The 19,960-nt window shown below is 41.5% G+C and overlaps 1 protein-coding gene across 5 annotated transcripts in view; it reads left to right on the forward strand.

Moving 5' to 3' along the window:
- Positions 1–19,960, forward strand: part of LOC132831360 (RNA binding protein fox-1 homolog 2-like) — a 335,115-nt gene that overhangs the window by 102,799 nt on the left and 212,356 nt on the right. For 4 of the 5 annotated variants that reach the window (XM_060849458.1, XM_060849452.1, XM_060849453.1 and 1 more), the window contains one exon: positions 10,242–10,289. The exons of the other annotated variant lie outside the window; for it this stretch is intronic. In XM_060849458.1, the coding sequence (XP_060705441.1) occupies positions 10,242–10,289 (48 nt within the window). The remainder of the gene's footprint in view (positions 1–10,241; positions 10,290–19,960) is intronic. 5 annotated transcript variants of the gene reach the window in all.

The raw sequence follows: 19,960 nt of genomic DNA on the forward strand, positions 1-19,960 counted from the left end.
AAATGAGAAATGTAGTGTGTTAGTAGTTATGTGAATGTACAAATTAGGGGTCGGCTGATCTGCTTGTGGCCATAACTCCATATCCCAACCTCTTCCAAAAAACCTTCACTTGCAAAATATTCAATGGTTTTGCCTCACCATTTCCAAGCACAGATTTCCAAAGACCAATCCCTTCAAGGGAAAAATATTCTTCTCATGTGTCTTAAATTGACAACCTCTTATTTTTAACTTGTATTCTCAAGTTAGAGACCCTTCCACAAGGCAGAGCATCTTTTCAGTATCCATCCTGTCCTGGCCTAAGAGGATTTTGTATCTTTCATTAAGACCAGCTCTCATTCTTCTACATTCTAGTGGATGCAGGTCAAGCCTGTCCAACCTATCTTCAGGTAATACTCTCTTTCCAGGAATCAGTCAACCTTCCCAATTGCTCCTAACATATTTATATCCTTTCTTAACGAAACCAAAACTGTATACAGTACTTCAGATGTGGACCCACAAACACCCTGTACAACTGCAACAAAATGTCATTACTTGTTCCATTTACTTTGTAATTAACAATATTTTATTTGCCTTCCTAATCACTTGCTATACCTGTATATTAAAGTCTTGTGATTCATGTACCCTCAGATTCTTCTGAACTCTGCAATCTCTCTCCATTTTGATATGATTTGATTTATTATTGTCACATGGACTGAAATACAGTGAAGAGTATTGATTTGTGTGCTACCCAGACACATCATAACTTACAGGAGTACATCAGAATGCACAATACAATATTACAGGTGCAGAGAAAGATCATCTCTAATATGAGAGGTCTGTTCATTAGTCTGAATACAGCGGGGAAGAAGTTATTCTTGAATCTGTTAGTATGTGTTTTTGCATATCTTTTGTGTCTGCTGCCCAATGAAAGAGAGTATAACTGGGGTGGGAAGGGTCTTTGATGTTGGCTGAGGCAGCGGGAAGTGTAGACTGGAGTCAGTAGTTGGAACATTGGTTTTCATGTGCTCACAACACTGTGTAACATCTTGTTGTCTTGGGCAGAGCAGCTGCCATACTAAACTGTGATGAAACCAGAAAGGGTGCTTTCTGTGGTTCAACTATAAAAATTGGTAAGAGTCATTGTGGACATGCCAACTTTCCTTAGCCTTCTGAGGAAGTAAAGGCATTGGTTTGCTTTCTTGACTGTTAAAAATCCCACAACACCAGGTTATAGTCCAACAGGTTTAATTGGAAGCACTAGCTTTCAGAGTGCTGCTCCTTCATCAAGTGGTCCATTCAGCAGGTCTGGCAGCATCCAGATCCAACCCTCCGACTCAACATCGCCCTCTTGACCTGACCTACCTGTCGTCTTCCTTCCCACTCACCTGCTCCACCCTTCTCACTGACCTCATAATTAACCCTTACCTGCATCCACCTATTTGCCATCCCACCTCCCCAGTCCTGACTTTCCTCCTCAAGTGCTGCTTGACCTGCTATGCTTTTTCCAGCTCCACACGTAATTGACTCTGAATCCTCCAGCATCTGCAGTCCTCACTATCTCCTAATGTTTCGGAGTTAACTGTGTGACTCCTTCAGAGTTCTGAAACCGTGAGTGTTGTGTTGGCTGCATCTGGCTAGCCAGGTGCTAAATATTCAGTCGTTTCCTGGACTGAAACGTTTTCCATGTAGGTGAGCTTCTCATTGCAGACAATCCAGCCTCTGCCATGATTTTTCCTTGGTTTTGATCAAGCTTATTCAATTCAGTCAGTAGTCATTGGTGAGCCCTTGGTGTTGGTAGATGGTTTGACATTGGTCAGAAGGAATGTTTCGAGTTGATATGATTTGGAAATAGTCAGTCCCTATGTGGCAGCGGTATTGCCTGGCATTCAGTTCCAGTTTGGATGATGTAAAAGTCGTGCTGTTGCTGGCATCGCTGTTGTGATTGTAAACAATTATTATTTAGCTCTTGCAAAACTTCTAGCTGTGTACTGTTCATCGCTTTGCAGTAAACTGTAGTTGTAACTTGTGCTGGGTATTAAACATTTGTAATCTGGAAGACTCAGTTGCAAGTGCCTAAACTGTAGACTGCAGGTCATGTGTTAAGGTCATTGATACAAGCCTGTAGTCTGTGACTGAAGCAGAATAACAAATTCAAATCATAGTGTCAAACTCGAGCAGTTTTGTAATCTTCCTTCAAAGAAGGACTTGAAGCTATTTTCACGTTTTCAACTTCAAAGACTTTGAACTCAATAACATTTGCATTGTTGGGACCATCACATTTTGTATTATTTTTCTCAGTTTTGGTTTGGAATTGAAAGCTGAAGCTGAGAATTGAACTTTGCACAGCTTGATTTTTCTTAAAATAGTGAACAAAGGAGCTGATACTTGCATTCATGAAGTGGCCTGGAAATACAATTATAGTTAATTATCATTCTAAGAAATACTGTAGACGTTTCGGCGCCAGGTGCTGTTACTGGTCAATCAAGAGCAGACCAGTGCTGACCAGCCAATGTCAGCAAATGTCAGAAAAGAGAAACTAGAGTCATAGAGATTACAGCACGGAAACAGAGCCATCGGTCCAACTCATCCATGCCGACCAGCTATCCCAACCCAATCTAGTCCCACCTGGCCCATATCCCTGCAAACCCTTCCTATTCATATACCTATCCAGATGCTTTTTAAATATTGTAATTGTACCAGCCTCCACCACTTCCTCTGGCAGCTCATTCCATACACGTACCACCCTCTGCATGAAAAAGTTGCCCCTTAGATCCTTTTTATATCTTTTCCCCCTCATCCTAAACCTATGCCCTCCAGTTCTGGAGTCCCCGACCCCAGGGAAAAGACTTTGTCTATTTATCCTATCCATGCCCCTCATGATGATTTTATAGACCTCTATAAGGTCATCCCTCAGCCTCTGACGCTCCAGGGAAAACAGCTCCACCTCGTCAGCCTCTCCCTATAGCTCAAATGCTCCAATCCGGGCAGCATCCTTGTAAATCTTTTCTGAACACTTTCAAGTTACACAATATCTTTCCGATAGCTAGAATTGCACACAATATTCCAACAGTGGCCTAATCAATGTCCTGTACAACTTTGTCGAATGCAATATAGATCACATCTACCGCTCTGCCCTCATCAATCCTCTGTGTTACTTCTTCAAAAACGCAAATCAAGTTTGAGACATGATTTCCCACACACAAAGCCATGTTGGCTATCCCTAATCAGTCCTTGCCTTTCCAAATAGGTGTAAATCCTGTCACTCAGGTGTCCCTCTGGATTCCCTCCAACAACTTGCCCACACCGAGGTCAGGCTCACTGGTCTGTAGTCTCATGGCTTGTCCTTACCACCCTCCTTAAACAGTAGCACCACTTTAGCCAACCTCCAGTCTCCCGGTACTTCACCTGTGATTATCGATGATACAAATATCTCAGCAAGAGGCCCAGCAATCACTTCTCTAGCTTCCCACAGAGGTCTCGGGTACTCCTGAGAGGTCCTGGGGATTTATCCACTTTTGTGTGTTTCAAGATATCCAGCAGTTCCCCTTCTGTAATATGGACATTTATCAAGATGTCACCATCTGTTTCCCTACATTCTATATCTTCCTTGTCCTCTTCCACCATAAACACTGATGCAAAATACTCATTTAGTATCTCCCCCATTTTCTGCAGCTCCACACAAAGGCCACATTGTTGATCTTTGAGGGGCCTTATTCTCTCACTAGTTACCCGTTTGTCCTTAATATTTGTGTAAAAACCCTTTGAATTCTCCTTAATTTTATTTGCCAAAGCTATCTCATGTCCCCTTTTTGCCCTCCTGATTTCCCTCTTAAGTATTCTCCTACTGCATTTATACTGTTCTAAGGATTCACTTGATCTATGTTGTCTATGCCTGACACATGCTTCCTTCTTTTCTAACAACCCTCAATTTCTTTAGTCATCTAGCATTCCCTATACCTACCAGCCTTTCCTTTCAGGAGAAAGTAAGGACTGCAGGTGCTGGAAATCAGAGCTTAACAATGTGTTGTTGGAAAAGCACAGCAGGTCAGGCAGCATCAAAGGAGCAGGAGAATCGATGTTTCGGGCATAAGCCTGAGGAAGGGTGTATGCTCGAAAGATCGATTCTCCTGCTCCTTTGATGCTGCCTGACCTGCTGCGCTTTTCCAGCAACACATTTTTAAGCCTTTCCTTTCACCCTAATAGGGATATACTTTCTCTGGACTCTCGTTATCTCTTTTCTGAAGGCTTCCCATTTTCCAGCCATCCCTTTACCTCCAAACATCTGCCGTCAATCAGCTTTTGAAAGTTCTTGCCTAATACCAAAAATTAGCCTTCCTCCAATTTAGAACTTCAACTTTTAGATCTGGTCTATCCTTTTCCATCATTATTTTAAATCTAATAGAATTATGGTGGCTGGCCCCAAAGTGCTCCCCCACTGATACCTCAGTCACCTGTCCTACCTTATTTCCTAAGAATCAAGTACCTTCTCTAGTAGGTATATTTGAGCAGAAGGCTGTGTGCTCAGAAGGGGTGGATGCTGTGTTTAAGTTGTTTTACTCCCTTTTGTTGTTTATTCAGTTAAAAAGTGTTGAGAGAAAAGAATCCCAGTTTATCAGCAATATGAGTGCTCCTTGGAGTTTGCTGATGGCTGTTGGCATTGACGGTGAGTGTGGAAATCAGGCAAGATACAGTCCCATGTGCCTTTAATACAAGACAGTGTTTGAGGAATTTTTGAGGTGTGGTACACTTTGTTGCCAACTATTTCATTTTTACTTTATCCCTGAACTGTGTCTGTCTGTGAGAGTGAACATTGTGATCAAAGATTGAGGTTAAATTGCAGACAGATGACCTTGTTTAGCTTTGCTCTACTAAGGTTACACTATTTATAATTGTTAATTTCTATTTAAGTTATAAACTTGGAGTCTGATAATCTGTTATTATTTAAGTCTGGTTAGAAAAAAATTGGCAATTATGTCATTGATTGCTTTACTTTCACAATGTTGTGAACCAAGTGTTGGTGAGTCTGATTTGGTCTGGCTTTCTATTCCAGTAACACCATTTATTTTACCAGTTATTTCGGGTGGGGGGGGGAAGTAAAGTGTGTAATCATCGTTTTTTCAATGGTTTTTTTTAAGGCATATTATTTTTAAAATGATTTGAATTGGGTAGGAATGCAGGAAAGGAGTATTTTCATATGTTTTCTTCAGCATTTATGATATGTGGCCAGCAAAATGAAAACCATTTGGATACTCCAACTTAAGCATGAGAACAGGTTGAAAAAACAAAGATGAGTTTTGTAGTGTACCTACATAGAAGCAACATCATCCCTTTTGAGCTATTCTACTGGACAGCAGAAAATAAGTTTATTTTATGTGGAGTTTCTGTTTGTCAATGTAACCTGCCTTCAGCATTATCATTGTGTTATAGGAAAGAGCTAATTTTTGTGTTCCATTTGTACAAGGTTGTGAACAATTTGAGCTATAGATTCTGACTTGCTGCCCTCTGCTGTTAGTTTATTGTAATGGCAGTGAGCTTTAGATTGGAATTTTTAGCTGGATGACTTATTCTTGTAATTTTTTTTATCAGCATGCAGTCTTTTGGGGTTAAACAAACGATATAGAACAAAATGTGGGAGTGAATGGCAAGTTTGCAAATGACATGAAGATTGGTTGGATGGCTGACAGTTCAGGAGGATATAAACGCATTGGTCAGATGGATAAATCAGTGGCAACTGGAATTTAACCCTGATAACTGTGAGGTGATATACAATGGAAAAAGTAACAAGACCAGGCAGTGCTCAGTGAATGGCAAGGGATTTGGAAGCTCAGAGGAATCTTGGGGTTAGTCCACCAATTCCTGAAAGTAGCCGGACATGTTAATAGCGTAGACAAGGCACATGGAACACTTGCCTTTATGAGTCATGGCATGGATGATAAGAGCAGGGAGCTTATGTTGTATGTAGCAAATAGTACAAATGCTACAATAGTCTTCTCTCTTTAGAATTCATTCCATGTGTATATGCCGACCATCCTTTGTGTAGGCTGTAGCCAGTCCTCTTTGTTGATTCTGCTTTTGAGTTGATTGCAGATTTTGGGGCATGAGCATGGTACAAGATAAAGTTTCTTTTGCTCTCATCCTCTCAGTGAGAGAGATAGAGCACCTGATTGAGGACAGTCAAACTCCCAAGGTTTGATATTTTTAGAAATATGAATGAAGTGTGTAGTTGGTGTATGGCATTTATATTTCCTTCCTGGTAGCTACATGTGACTTCCTGTATGGCAGGGAAGGAGTAAGTTGTTTGTGGAATTGCACCTCATCTGCCTTTTGTCTTTTGGCAGAAAATATACCTCGTATGTCAGCATGGGTAAAAGGGTGGGGTGGAAAATGAATCCTGATACATCCAGCTTTTAAACAGTGACATTGCGGGAAGAGTGAGGTGTAGTTTCACTTTGTGCCGCTCTTGGTGTTAGCCTTGATACTAGTCAGCCTGAAGCATCTTGTGGAGAAAGTGAAATGCCTTGGAGATCACTTCAGTTTACCCTTAATGCAACTACCTATCTGGGTAGCATCCCTTGCATAAACCAACTTTGCAGTTTATAGCAGTGATGAGCATTAAACAGGCGGTGGAGGAATGTAAGGAGACAGAGGTCAGGGTAAGAGTCAATGGTAAATGTTTCAAAATAGGAAAAAGACAGAAAAGCACAGTTTTGGGAAGTGGATGCCACACATGAAGAGCAGAAGGAGGAATGAAGTAACAGAAATTCCCCATCAGAGGCTAAATGGAAAGGGCTGGGAGGTGTGCTGAATGAAATATTCACAATATGGTGGGCCAGAGTCTTGGTACGTTTTTCAAATGAGGATTGGATGGTGATTTGATTTGCTACTTAGAGAGTGCCATTTGAATTGAGCAGTGATATGGCATTTTCAAAAAGAAACTGGGAATGCAGAGCTCTGCTGAAGTTTATGATCAGCAGGCAAAAAGGCATTGAATCACAGCCCAAATTACTGTAGTCTTGCGCATTACAGAGAGACAACCGGTAATGGTTTAACCTGAAGGTCACCATGCCTTCAGTGAGGAGAGTCCTTCAAATACACTAAAGCTGCACAGATCTTGGTGGTTGAGATATGATGAGCTGGTTGGATCTGTATTCGATCAGGGTATAATGGAACAGCTAATTGTGCAGCAAAGAGAGGGTTTATTTAAAAGATTGAAGGATGAGGGTCATTTTTTTCATCTTTTTAACATGGGGTAAAGGTTGAGCCTTTTGAAGCTGGGTTGAATTTATAGTGTCACAAAAACAGAAATTGCTGGAGAAACCAGTTCTGCCGAAGTGTTGGTTCTGAAACATTAACGCTGCTTTCTCGCCACAGATGCTGCCAGGCCTGCTTTGTTTCTCCAGCAATTTCTGTTTGTGTTTTAGATTTCTATCATCTGCAGTTCTTTGTTTTATTTAATTATAGTGTCACTGCATTCAAACTTGGTGTATGCTTGTACTTGACTGAGGACTGTGCAATTCTGGTTGCCCTGTTATTGGAAGCATATTATTAAATTGGAGAGGGTTCAGAAAAGATTTACCTTGGCGTTGCTGGGAATGGAGGGTTGGAGTTATAAATATAGGATGGATAGGTTGGCATTTTTTTCACTGGAATATAGAAGGTTGAGGAGTGACCTTATGGAGGTGTATAAAATCATGAGGGGCATAGATAAGGTGAATAGCAAAGGTGGGAGAGTTCAGAACTAGGGATCATATTTTTAAGGTGGGAGGAGAAAGATTAAAAAGGACGAGGGGCAACTTTTTTTTTTAAACAGAGTGGTTTGTGTGTGGAATGAACTGCCAGAGGATGTGGTGAATGCAGGTGCAGTTACAACATTTAAAAGACATTTGGAAAAGTACGTGAATAGGAAAAGTTTGGAGGGATATGGGCCAAGTGCAGGAAAGTGGGACTAGTTTAGTTTGGATGGACTAGTTGGACTGAAGGATCTGTTTCCATGCTGTATAACTGGTGGAAATATTAAATAAACAATGTTTAATACTTGTTGGATCCTGCATATATATACAAATAGCTATGTTTTGTTTAATTAGATTTTCCCTTGGTTTAATGAGTATCAGTCTTGTTTAAAACCAACCAGATCCCGAAGGTCTTAATACCAACATTTAGTCTAAGTTGGTTCATTTCAGAGATAATGACTAGGGGATGAGGAGAGGAAATAAGCACTTGCTATGTACTGCTGAAAACTGAATGAAGTCTTGGAGTTGTGTTAAGCATGAATCTGTACCTTTAGAGGTTTAGTAGGGATTTGAAAAGGTAACAATGCAGTGGGTAAATAGAGAGTACATATAATTCTTAAATCCACGCATCTGTTAGAATATCTAGCTTAATTTACAGTATTAGCAATTTATTTTCTTAGTGGCTGAATCCATCAAGCATTTATCATTTGGAGGATAGACAACATTGTGTGAAATCCATGAGTAATGGATCCAATTAAGAGGTTCACATAAATGCTTTGTCGATCCTTTGTCGGTCCTTTGTCGGTCCTTTCACAACCAGCCAATTTTGGTTGGTTGCAATCACAAACAAAATAAAATCTCATTCATTTATCTTCCTGTTTCTCTCGTTCCTCCCTGTTAGATGGTTGTCACAGATCTTTTATCTGGATGTAAAGGAGAAGGGAATGTCGACAGGTTGGGATTGGAAAGGTTGGCGGCAGAGTAGCATCAAGCCTGCTGTGTGGGGATTGGGCTCTGGTTAGTCCCAGGGTTGGAACAAGTTACATTCATAAGATCTCCTTGAGGTTTCCGGCGATCAGTGTGCAACATTGGAAGAAATAAAGGAAAGATTAAATAAATTTAATAGCAATAGCTGTAATAGTCTGCACAGACAAGACAAGAATGAAGGAAGATATATTAATACTTAGAATCTTACATGGCACAAGAAAATAGATTATCCTTTTGCAACTCTGCAAGCTCTCTGAAAAAGGCAAACTCTCTGCTTTGCCTATTTTGTTTCTCTCTTTCGCACTTAGTGTTACAAATGTACTGTGTACTGAGTTTCAACAATTTTATTTCTGATGCTCACCCCTATTAGAGTTTTATCATTTAATGTTTGATTCCTCTACTTATTTATTTTCCTTCCAAAATGTGTCTTGAGCTTTTCGCTGTTAAATTTTCTTTTTGCTTGATGTTAAAATAGTAATTTGCTTTATGAATATTGGTCCTTTTATATTGATGTATTTTTGTACTAAATAAATGACTTTTTTGGTCTGACCACTCGCAATTTCAGCAAACTAACTGTTCCATGCTGTACATCTCTATGACTATGACTCTATAACTTTTGTGCAATTGCACAGTTTCAGTGCTGAATCTACTTCAGACTTCTGCCACTATATCAGACATTGTCTACAATGTAGTTATAGTTTACTCCACTAGATGTTGCAGTAAGTAATGAGAACATGTCCTGAGAAAAGAAAAACCCTTTTCTAAATACAGCATTGGAGTTGTTAAAATGGAGGCAAAATAAACATCTGATTGCTGTAGATACAAAAGTGGACAAATTTCTATCAAATTATGATATAATTTAAGGCTGAAAAGGTTTAAGGCTATGTTGGACTGTGTAATAGAAATGATCAGTATGAGCATTGAGGTTATAAATTCTATTCTGGGTAAGACGCAAACTGAATTTTAAAATAGCAGAGTATGTTTCACATTTCAGAGCTGCATCATCGAAAATCCTGGGTATTTATAGCAGTAACTGCTTTTTACTCTGAGGCTGGTGGAAGCATTCACCTTTTTAGCTGCTGTAAAAGGCTCTCATTGTTAGACTTCAAGAAAAAAAACTGTATATCCAAATTAGGTTCCTCTGCAAACATGTGCTTAAATGTTCAAATTTGAACTGGACGTAAACAGCTTTATTTTTCTGAACCACACATATGACTGTATCGTGATTTAAGAAAGTTATATAGCATTCCATTCCATTTTAAAAAAAACTTCACAATGAATTCATTTCATATAGAATGCTACTTAGCTGGGTTTCAAATTATACTTTTTTTTAAAAGAGATCTATTCTTAAACTCAAGTATTTTTATGCATGTAATAGCCTACCAATCCTTAGTACCAGAAACTATTTAATGCCTATGGAACCATGGCTCTCCATAAAAACAAAGAGCATATCAATCAAAAAGTTTTTAAAATTTGCACGAGTGATTTACAAAATGTAAGGTACCATAGGATCATGTTATGAAGCTGTTGTGTTCTTTTCCTTAGGATTCAACATTGGAGTTCAAAGATTGTGCAGAGCGGACTGACCTGATGGTAAGAGAGTCTCCTGTTTCTGCTTGGCAGTGTTGGTTTGGTTGTCGATAAATAGATGTCCACATCTATTCCACATGTTTAAAGATGAAGTGTCAACTTCAGGGTTTCTTTTATTATCAGACATCAGATTGTGTGTGTACTTTTCAGTCTTTGGTGTTCATAAGTGAGATTTATAATGCATGGATGTTATAGAGTCGTAGAGTCATAGAGATGTGCAGCATGGAAACAGACCCTTCAGTCCAACTTGTCCATGCCGACCAGATATCCCAACCCAATTTGGTCCCACGTGCCAGCACCCGGCCCATATCCCTCCAAACCCTTCCTATTCATATACCCATCCAAATGGCTTTTAAATGTTGCAATTGTACCAGCCTCCTCCACATCCTCTGGCAGCTCATTCCATACACATACCACCCTCTGCATGAAAAGATTGCACGTTAGGTCCCTTTTATATCTTTCCCCTCTCACCCTAAACCTATGCCCTCTAGATCTGGAGTTGCCCCACCCCAGGGAAAAGACCTTATCTATTTACCTTATCCTTGTGTCTCATGATTTTCTAAACCTCTAAGAGGTCACCCCTCAGCCTCTGATGCTCCAGGGAAAACAGCCCCAGCCTGTTCAGCCTCTCCCAATAGCTCAAATCCTCCAACCCTCGCAACATCCTTGTAAATCTTTTCTGAATCCTTTCAAGTTTCACAACATCCTACCTATAGGAAGGAGACCAGAATTTCACGCCATTTTCCAAAATGTGGCCTAACCAATGTCCTGTACGGCCGCAACATGACCTCCCAACTCCTGTACTCAATACTCTGACCAATAAAGGAAAGCATACCAAATGCCTTCTTCACTATCCTATCTACCTGTGACTCCACTTTCAAGGAGCTATGAACCTGCTTTCCAAGGTCTCTTTAATTAGCAACACTCCCCAGGACCTTACTATTAAGTGTATAAATCCTGCTAAGATTTGCTTTCCCAAAATGCAGCACCTCACATTTATCTGAATTAAACTTCATCTGCCACTTCTCAGCCCCTTGGCTCAACTGATCAATATCTCGTAAAGTAACTGAGTTAATATCTTCAAACTAGCTGCTAAAAATGGTCCCTCGGTGAAAATCTTTTAAAGTAACTTCTTTGCCTCGTAAAAACATTTGATGTGTTGTCAGTGTTACATTGATTTAATTGTATGAAGGGACTGTCACTTATTTTTGGAACAAAAACTGATACCGAAAGGCCATTGATTTTTTTTTGCTAATGACACTGGTGTCTATTTCCAGCATTTTTAATTTGATACATAAATACACAGCTTCTAACACCTGACACTTGTCAATCACTTATATTTGCAATCATATGCAATTTTAAAAAAAGCTTCTGAAAATAATTTATAAATTTCCTGATGTTTATTTCTGAGCAACCCATAATGTGAATGGGATTTCACATGCTACACATTTCATCAAAAGCATTGCAGGAAGTCCGGTGTAAAATGTTGGAAATTAGATTGTCTCATACTTGTGTTTGTGTTGGCTGTTCACTGGAGCTCTGCTTCAACACATTGTCCTGTTCTGCATTATCTTGTATCCCTTTCAAATCTTTATCCAGTTCTCTTTTATGTTATGGTAATTTCTGCCTCAATTGCCACTTGTAGGAAGGAACTCTATGTTGTGATGATCCACTTCATTCCTCTAATCAGCTTTGCTATTGATTCATTAAACAGTGGAAATAATTCACTGTTTACTCACTCAAAAGTTTATAAAATTTTGGAAACCACCTATGAAATCTACCTAATTTTTCTTGCAACCCAAAGAGCTCTCATTTTTTCTTTGAGATTTTCTTCATATTCTTCATTCTGGGCACCTTATTTAGGAAAGGATGTATGTTGCCTTATCTGGATGCAGAATTGCAACACAGAATTGCAAGGATGATACCAGGAGTGAGGAATTTTAGTTCTAAGGAAAGATGAAAGAAATTGGGCTTATTTTTCTTGGATGAGAGAAGAGGTCACCTTATTGAGGCGTCCAAAATTGAGTAATTTTGACAGGGTAAAGTAGGATATTCTATTTCCACTGTTTGGGTAACAATTTCAAGATTGCCAACACGATAGCTCCTTTACTCTGTGTTAGGATTTGGAATGCGCTGCCTGGTAAAATGGTGGAGGCAGATTCCATTAGACAGAGCTCAATGTATTTTTGGAAGTAATAAATTTAGAGGGCTATGGAGATTGGGACTAACTGGCTTGCTCTTTCATGAGCTCGTACAAATGTCATCCCGCTCCCCCCCCCAGTTGAAGCGAAATGCTCAGAGACATAGTATAGTTTTACCTCCTTCATCTTTAAACCAGGCCCTGGAGGGTGAGAGAACAATCGCCCATGTACACAGGGACATGAGTTCACAGTCTTCTCTGGAAGAGCAGTTTCTTAATGAATTATATAGTCATTTTATAGGGAGGAGCATCCAGATAAGGCAACATACATATTGATCAGGTGATTGTTACAATCAGTAGGTTTCACGAGGAGTTTAAGCCATCTGTTGATACACAATGAATACCCTTGCCTCCAGCACCCCCTTGTTAATTAGAGTTCTTATCTGACCTGAGTCATTCTCAGCTGAACATCTCGTTTCACAAAACTCAGAACTTAATTCTTTCTCTGCCTGCTTGTACCCTATACACATTCTCATTCCCTCCTTTATTCATTTCATGATAACCAATGACATTACTAGCTTTCATAAGACTCTGACAGCCAGCATCCAAACAAGTAATTGACACACAGCATTCAATGATTATAACAACAAAAATTACTACTCCGTTGCAGTAAATAGTTTGTAGAATCCTCCCATATGGAAAAAAATTCACCAGTAAAGTTTCTAAATCCACAGTCCTTAGTGACCACTCCATTCCCTCCAAGTCAAGTGGAAACCAGCCAGTTCTCCAAAATCATCTTCAGTAAGATCCAACCTGAAAATAAAATTCAGTCCGTTCTTGCATCACTCCTCGGAGAAATTTGATTTCTTGGATAAGGGCAGTTAAATACTTAACAACACTGATGAGACTTCAATCCTTCCAGAGATGCTTCAGATGGAGGATACCTGTGCAGCTGAGCATGCAGTGCAGCAGCAGTGTGGGTGAACACAGCACTCGTTGCTGCTTCTACTCCCGCTCTGCTGTAACAAAGCCAACGAGCTGTTTTGGTGTTAACTTGATCAGTGAACCTTCATATCCCTTAAATAGTTAAAAGAGAAGGTAAAGCTCACATGGTTTAATGTCCGTAGGAAGGCCGCTGACAAAAAACGAAGAGACCACCTCTTCATTGTTGCTAGCTTCTTCACTTCTTGTGTTCATGACTGGGGAGCTGATCGAATCTGTCGGATCAGGTTGTGGAGGGGTGGGCTGGGCAGTGGTCTGAAGCCGTGCTTTACCTGTGAATGGAAAATCTCCAGAGACGATGTTAGCTGCTGAAAGTATCTTTGCATTTCCTCTCTCATTCCTTCCTTGCCAAGGTGGTTATCAGTATGAAGACAGTCACACATTTAACTACACTAAATTGTGTCTGCCTATTTCAACGTTCTCAGTCGTCTTGAAGTCTGTTACTCTGTTCGCTATTTATGACATCAGGTGTTAAGCAATCCATAAACCTCTAAATTGCACTACCTAAACAATTCAGTTAATTATAAGCAACAGTTAATGGTCCTAAAATCAAACCCTTGAGTACTTCATTCAGCTTATTCAAAAATTGTTTTCCTTAAATTGATACTTGGCTAATATGAAACCTATCAGGAAAAATATTTCAAAAGTCTGGAACAGCAAGAAACCAACAATGTTCCCTGTGCTTTAGCAATTGAAGAGGCAGTTTCAGGTCAGTATTAAATCTCAAATATTCGTGGGAAACAAATGTGAAATATTTTAAAATGTGTTCTTCAAACGAAACTTCCCAAATAAAACAGTCGGAGTTACAGTGGCAACTTTGGTAACGATCAACGTTCTTTGAATTTGCAATATGAAGGGGGTCAGTGAAGTCTTAACAATAATTAACAAAATCTAAACAGCTCAACCTCCATTCTAATATTTTCTACAATCTTAACAAAACATCGAACTCAAAATGCACTCTTTTTGTGAACGATCTGCATTAAAAACACAGCAGCAAAGATATTTTAATACAGTACTCTCATCTGGCTAAAGCATGACAACTGACCTAACTTTTTTTAAACAGACATTGTAGAATTTCAAATAAATCAGGGGCTCATGGCACTCAATCAATTTGTTTTAAGGTTACAAGTTTGATCATTTTTAAGAAGACATAATGTTGTACAATTTTGATGTTAAAAACAAAATCTGCCTCGTTACATAGCCCACAAAGCACATTGAATTAAAACCCTAATTCAAGCAAGGCCAAACAGTTACTAAGAGTCATAGAGATGTACAGCATGGAAACAGACCCTTTGGTCCAACCTGTCCATGCCGATCAGATATCCCAACCTAATCTAGTCCCGCCTGCCAGCATCCGACCCATATCCCTCCAAACTCTTCCTATTCATTTACCCATCCAAATGCCTCTTAAATGTTTGCAGTTGTACCAGCCTCCACCACATCCTCTGGCAGCTCATCCCATACACGTATCACCCCCGTGTGAAAAAGTTGCCCCGTAGGTCTCTTTTATATCTTTCCCCTCTCACCCTAAACCTATGTTCTCTAGTTCTGGACTCCCACGCGCGCGCTCTCCTCCCCCGCGCGCGCGCGCGCTCGCTCTCTCCTCCCCCGCGCGCGCTCGCTCTCTCCTCCCCCGCGCTCGCTCGCTCTCTCCTTCCCCACACGCGCTCGCGCTCTCTCTCTCCTCCCCCGCGCGCGCTCGCGCTCTCTCTCTCCTCCCCCGCTCGCGCTCTCTCTCCTCCCCCGCTCACGCTCTCTCTCTCCTCCCCCGCGCGCGCTCGCGCTCTCTCTCTCCTCCCCCGCGCGCGCGCTCTCTCTCTCTCTCTCCTCCCCCGCATACGGTCCCTCTCTCTCTCCACATGCGCGCTCAGTTTCCCATCTGTTACTTTGAAATGCATCTAACACTGGGGCTACTTGTTACTAAGTAGAGTTTGAAATGATGCAGTGATAGAGGAGTTAATTTGAGGCTTATTTTAATGTGTGACTTTAAATACAGCTCCATCAATTATCTTCCACCATCTGGTAATTGAGTCCATTTGGCTGTGTGGGTAGGGAAGGCAGGCTTAGTTCGCACTGGAAACTACTTGGGGAGCAGGGAATGCTATCAGTTTACTGTAGCTTTGCAGATAATTGGATTCACAGACTACAGATGGACAAGTGAGCCATTGGGGATGAAATGAACAGAAATTGCTTCATTGTGCATGTTTGCCAAGTAGAATCAGGATCTATATTCTGAAGTTCTTTTTTGAGAGTAATGTAGATATCTCTCCTGAGTGTTTAGCTGCACTGTCAGTATGTACGGAGGGAGAGGGAGGGGAAGGGAAGGGAGCTTTCCACTTCAGCAGTAGGAATACTGATTGGTGGCAATAAGGCAATGCTCAGCTTTCTGTTTTACTCGAGTCCGGTAGCTCCCAGATCAAATCTTCAGAGGCTTGATGGATTAAGTATCTGCACCTTGTTGACAAACATTCATACGGAATAACACTTGTTGACACTGACAGATAAAATTGTGATGTTCCAAGGTCACGGTAAACCTCGAGTCTCCCTGTGCCATATCTAATTTGAATAATTGCATGCAGGCGTGTTGAATTAGGTAATCTGTCTGATGGCATTAGAATCATTGTGCCAACAGTCATGCATAGCGCCTTGCCTCTTGGTCTATCGTAACTTGACTGACATTGTTCCAGGTCAGTCAGGATGTAGTCTCTGCTTACGTTGGCATTTGCACAGGACGGAAGGATTTCACTGAGAGTGGATAATTGACATTACTGGATTTAGCTGTTCATAATTTGTCAAGCTCCCTTTATGGAGGTTTACAATTCTGTGACAGATTCTGCCTTTTGCATGTTCATCTTGCAATTTGAATACATGGATAGCCTGTAGAGTTTGAATAAATGTTCATCCCTTTTGGAATAATGAAAACATTGTTTGGTGATGGCGGGTTTCTCCTGCGAAGTGGTCTAATCGTGCTCTTTCAGACTCCGAAGGGATTTGTCGCCTAATATCCCACTCCTCAGGTGCAGCAAGGCTACAGCAGGCCTAGTGTGCAGAGTATCTCTAAAACAAGACACTCTCTTTTCTGCATTCCCTGACCTCTTGCCTAAACTTTCATAGATGGATAAAAGTATGAGGGGTATGGACAAGAGGAAACCATTACCCTTAATGGAGGGATCAGTGAGCAGTGGACATAGGAAGGGGCAGGAGGTTTAAAGGGGATATGATGAAGAAGCTTATTTTTAACCCAGAATGTGTTTGGAACCTGGACCTCCCTTAGCATTGGTGGTAGAGGGAGAAATCGCCACAAGTAAAAAATGAGGTCTGCAGATGCTGGAGATCACAGCTGCAAATGTGTTGCTGGTCAAAGCACAGCAGGCCAGGCAGCATCTCAGGAATAGAGAATTCGACGTTTCGAGCATAAGCCCTTCATCAGGAATAAGAGAGAGAGCCAAGCAGGCTAAGATAAAAGGTAGGGAGGAGGGGCGATGGAGGTGGGATAGGTGGAAGGAGAATGTGGCTGAAGAGTTTCTGTGCAGAGGAGATGACCTGGGGGGTGCAGTGAGAGAGAGACTCACTGAAATCCTTGTAGAGGGAGGAAGAGAGCTTCTTCAAGGAAGGCATCCTTGTAAGAGGATTCGCAGTAGGTTAAAATCTTCGAGTAAAAAATGAGGTCTGCAGATGCTGGAGATCACAGCTGCAAATGTGTTGCTGGTCAAAGCACAGCAGGCCAGGCAGCATCTCAGGAATAGAGAACTCGACGTTTCGAGCATAAGCCCTTCATCAGGAAAAATCCTGATGAAGGGCTTATGCTCGAAACGTCAAATTCTCTATTCCTGAGGTGCTACCTGGCCTGCTGTGCTTTGACCAGCAACACATTTTCAACTGAAGAAACTGTACCTAGGTATCTTTGTACCTATGAAGATGTTGTAAGTGGTGAGTGTAAAGTTTTCACTGTACTCAAAGCTCATTCAACTCAGTTCAATTCAATTCGATTAATGCTACGAGATCCTGACAGACTGGACATTGAAGATTTTCAGACAAACAACAACAGTGCGAGCTCTGTGCTGCACTGGGAATGTCAGACTGTTCCAAATGCTCAGGAGGACTTAAACCCAGGTCCTGTTGACTCAGAGTCAACAATGCTATCACAGGATTTCAGTGAGTCTCTCTCTCACTGCACCCCCCCAGGTCATCTCCTCTGCACAGAAACTCTTCAGCCACATTCTCCTTCCACCTATCCCACCTCCATCGCCCCTCCCCCTAGTCCCTCCTCCCTACCTTTTATCTTAGCCTGCTTGGCTCTCTCTCTTATTCCTGATGAAGGGCTTATGCTCGAAACGTCGAATTCTCTATTCCTGAGATGCTGCCTGGCCTGCTGTGCTTTGACCAGCAACACATTTGCAGCAGGAGAAATCGCCATAAACATGTAAGAATTTAGACAGGTATTTGTGATGCTCGGGCGTATAAGGATATGCAACAAATGTTGGAAAATGTAATTGGAGTTATCTACGAGTTGTTTTTGTCTGGTGCAGACTTGCTGGGTTTTTTTCTGTGTTATATACCTCCACGATTTTGGGTCTACCTATGGTGCTTAGACTGCAGCAGTTCAAGGAGGCAACTCACCCCCACCTTCTAATGGGCAATAAATGTTGGCCCAGCCATTGGCGCGCTCTTCCATAACTGAAAAAAAATTAAGGAATCCAACCTGGAACCATGTCATCTGTGTAGCTTATAAGGTTTCACCTGTAGGGACATTGAAAATTGAGGGTACCATGCTTCGAGGAAAGTGCCGGAGTATCACACTGTTGCTGTATTAAGCTCTACAGTTTAGGAAGGAGGCTTTATCAAAGTTGGAGTGCACATTCCCAGCTCTCCCTCTACTGTGATAGAAATATTAACAAATGCGTAATGGGACATTTTTTCATTCGTGCAATGCAGATTCCAGTGCTGATTCCTAAAATTGTTTCTAATTGTGAAAAGGTGGCAGAATGAATACAGCAGCGCTAGTGTTAGTTAAGTGGTCAAAAATAACTATAATTTTAAATATAACTAGTTGGACCTGAGCAGGATAAACTTGTTTAAAGAATTAATTTTGAGGTTAATTCACATGGACTTTGGCAGTAAGTACAAACTGGCCCTTTAAGACAGTATTCAGATAGTTGTTTTGAAGGAAAGGTGAATGGGTCAGATAGGTAGGACTGTTCGCTTCTCTGGAGGGTAAGTGCCAAACGGAGTTGAATCGCCTGTTTGTGGATTCTAATTGCCATATTGCTTTAAGGATAATAATTAGGGAGATTAGGGGCAAAACATTTGAATTTGTCAGAGTAAACTGCTGGTGTGTGTGTGGGGGGGTGGTGTGTGGGGGGGTGGTGTGTGGGGGGGGTGGTGTATGGGGGGTTGGTATATGGGGTGCGTGGGAGGGTGGTGTATGGGGTGCGTGGGGGTGTGGTGTATGAGGTGTGTGGGGGGAGGTGTGTGGGGGGGTGTGGGGGGAGGTGTATGGTGTGGGGTTGGGCTGTGTGTGTGTGGTGTGTATGTGTATGGGGATGGGGTGGGGGTGTGTGTGTGTGTGTATGGGGATGGGGTGGGGGTGTGTGTGTGTGTGTGTGTGTGTATGTATGGGCTGGCTGTGTGTGTGTGTGTGGGTGTGTGTGTGTATGGGCTGGCTGTGTGTGTGTGTGTATGGGCTGTTTGTGTATGGTGTGTGTGTGTGTATGGGGGTGTGTGTGATGTGTCCTCAGTAGGTGTGGATGGTGGTATATGGTGTGGGTGTGTGTGTGTCTGTGTGCGCTTTCAGTAATTGGTCCAAGGCACTCAGCTTTAAAACGATGATTGCTGCCTGTGTAGCCTGGGACTAAGACTGTTTCACTGTTGATCAGATGGATTAGATGACAGATATGTGCGGGATCATACCTCTGCAGCATGTGCCATGAACTAACTTAAGTAAAGCCTATTAGATGAAGCAGGGATCTGTTAAGGTAGCTCCAAAGAAAATAACTCTTATTTAAAAGCAGATTGCCTTTAACTAACATTTGAAGTAAAGAACTTTTAATTTGAAATAGAATAAAAATTTATTGTCACTTGTGTTTTTACAAAAATATAGTGAAACGTATTGAAGTGGCCATACTCTCGCACCTATATTAGTAACAGAGTACAGGTAGCAAGTGGAAGACAATAACCTTCCCCAATGAGAGAATCGAATGGTCTTCCTTTGACATTCAGTGGCATTTTCATCATGGACTCTCCCATTACCAACATCCTGGAGCATGCTACTGACCACAAACTAAACTGGTAAAAAATGAGGTCTGCAGATGCTGGAGATCAGAGCTGCAAATGTGTTGCTGGTTAAAGCACAGCAGGTTAGGCAGCATCCAAGGAACAGGAAACTCGACGTTTTGGGCATAAGCCCTTCATCAGGAATGAGGAGAGTGTGCCAAGCAGGCTAAGATAAAAGGTGGGGAGGAGGGACTTGGGGGAGGGGCGATAGAGATGTGGTAGGTGGAAGGAGGTCAAGGTGAGGGTGATAGGCCAGAGT

The sequence above is a fragment of the Hemiscyllium ocellatum genome, chromosome 33 (genome assembly GCF_020745735.1).
Source record: "Hemiscyllium ocellatum isolate sHemOce1 chromosome 33, sHemOce1.pat.X.cur, whole genome shotgun sequence".
NCBI lineage: Eukaryota > Metazoa > Chordata > Chondrichthyes > Orectolobiformes > Hemiscylliidae > Hemiscyllium > Hemiscyllium ocellatum.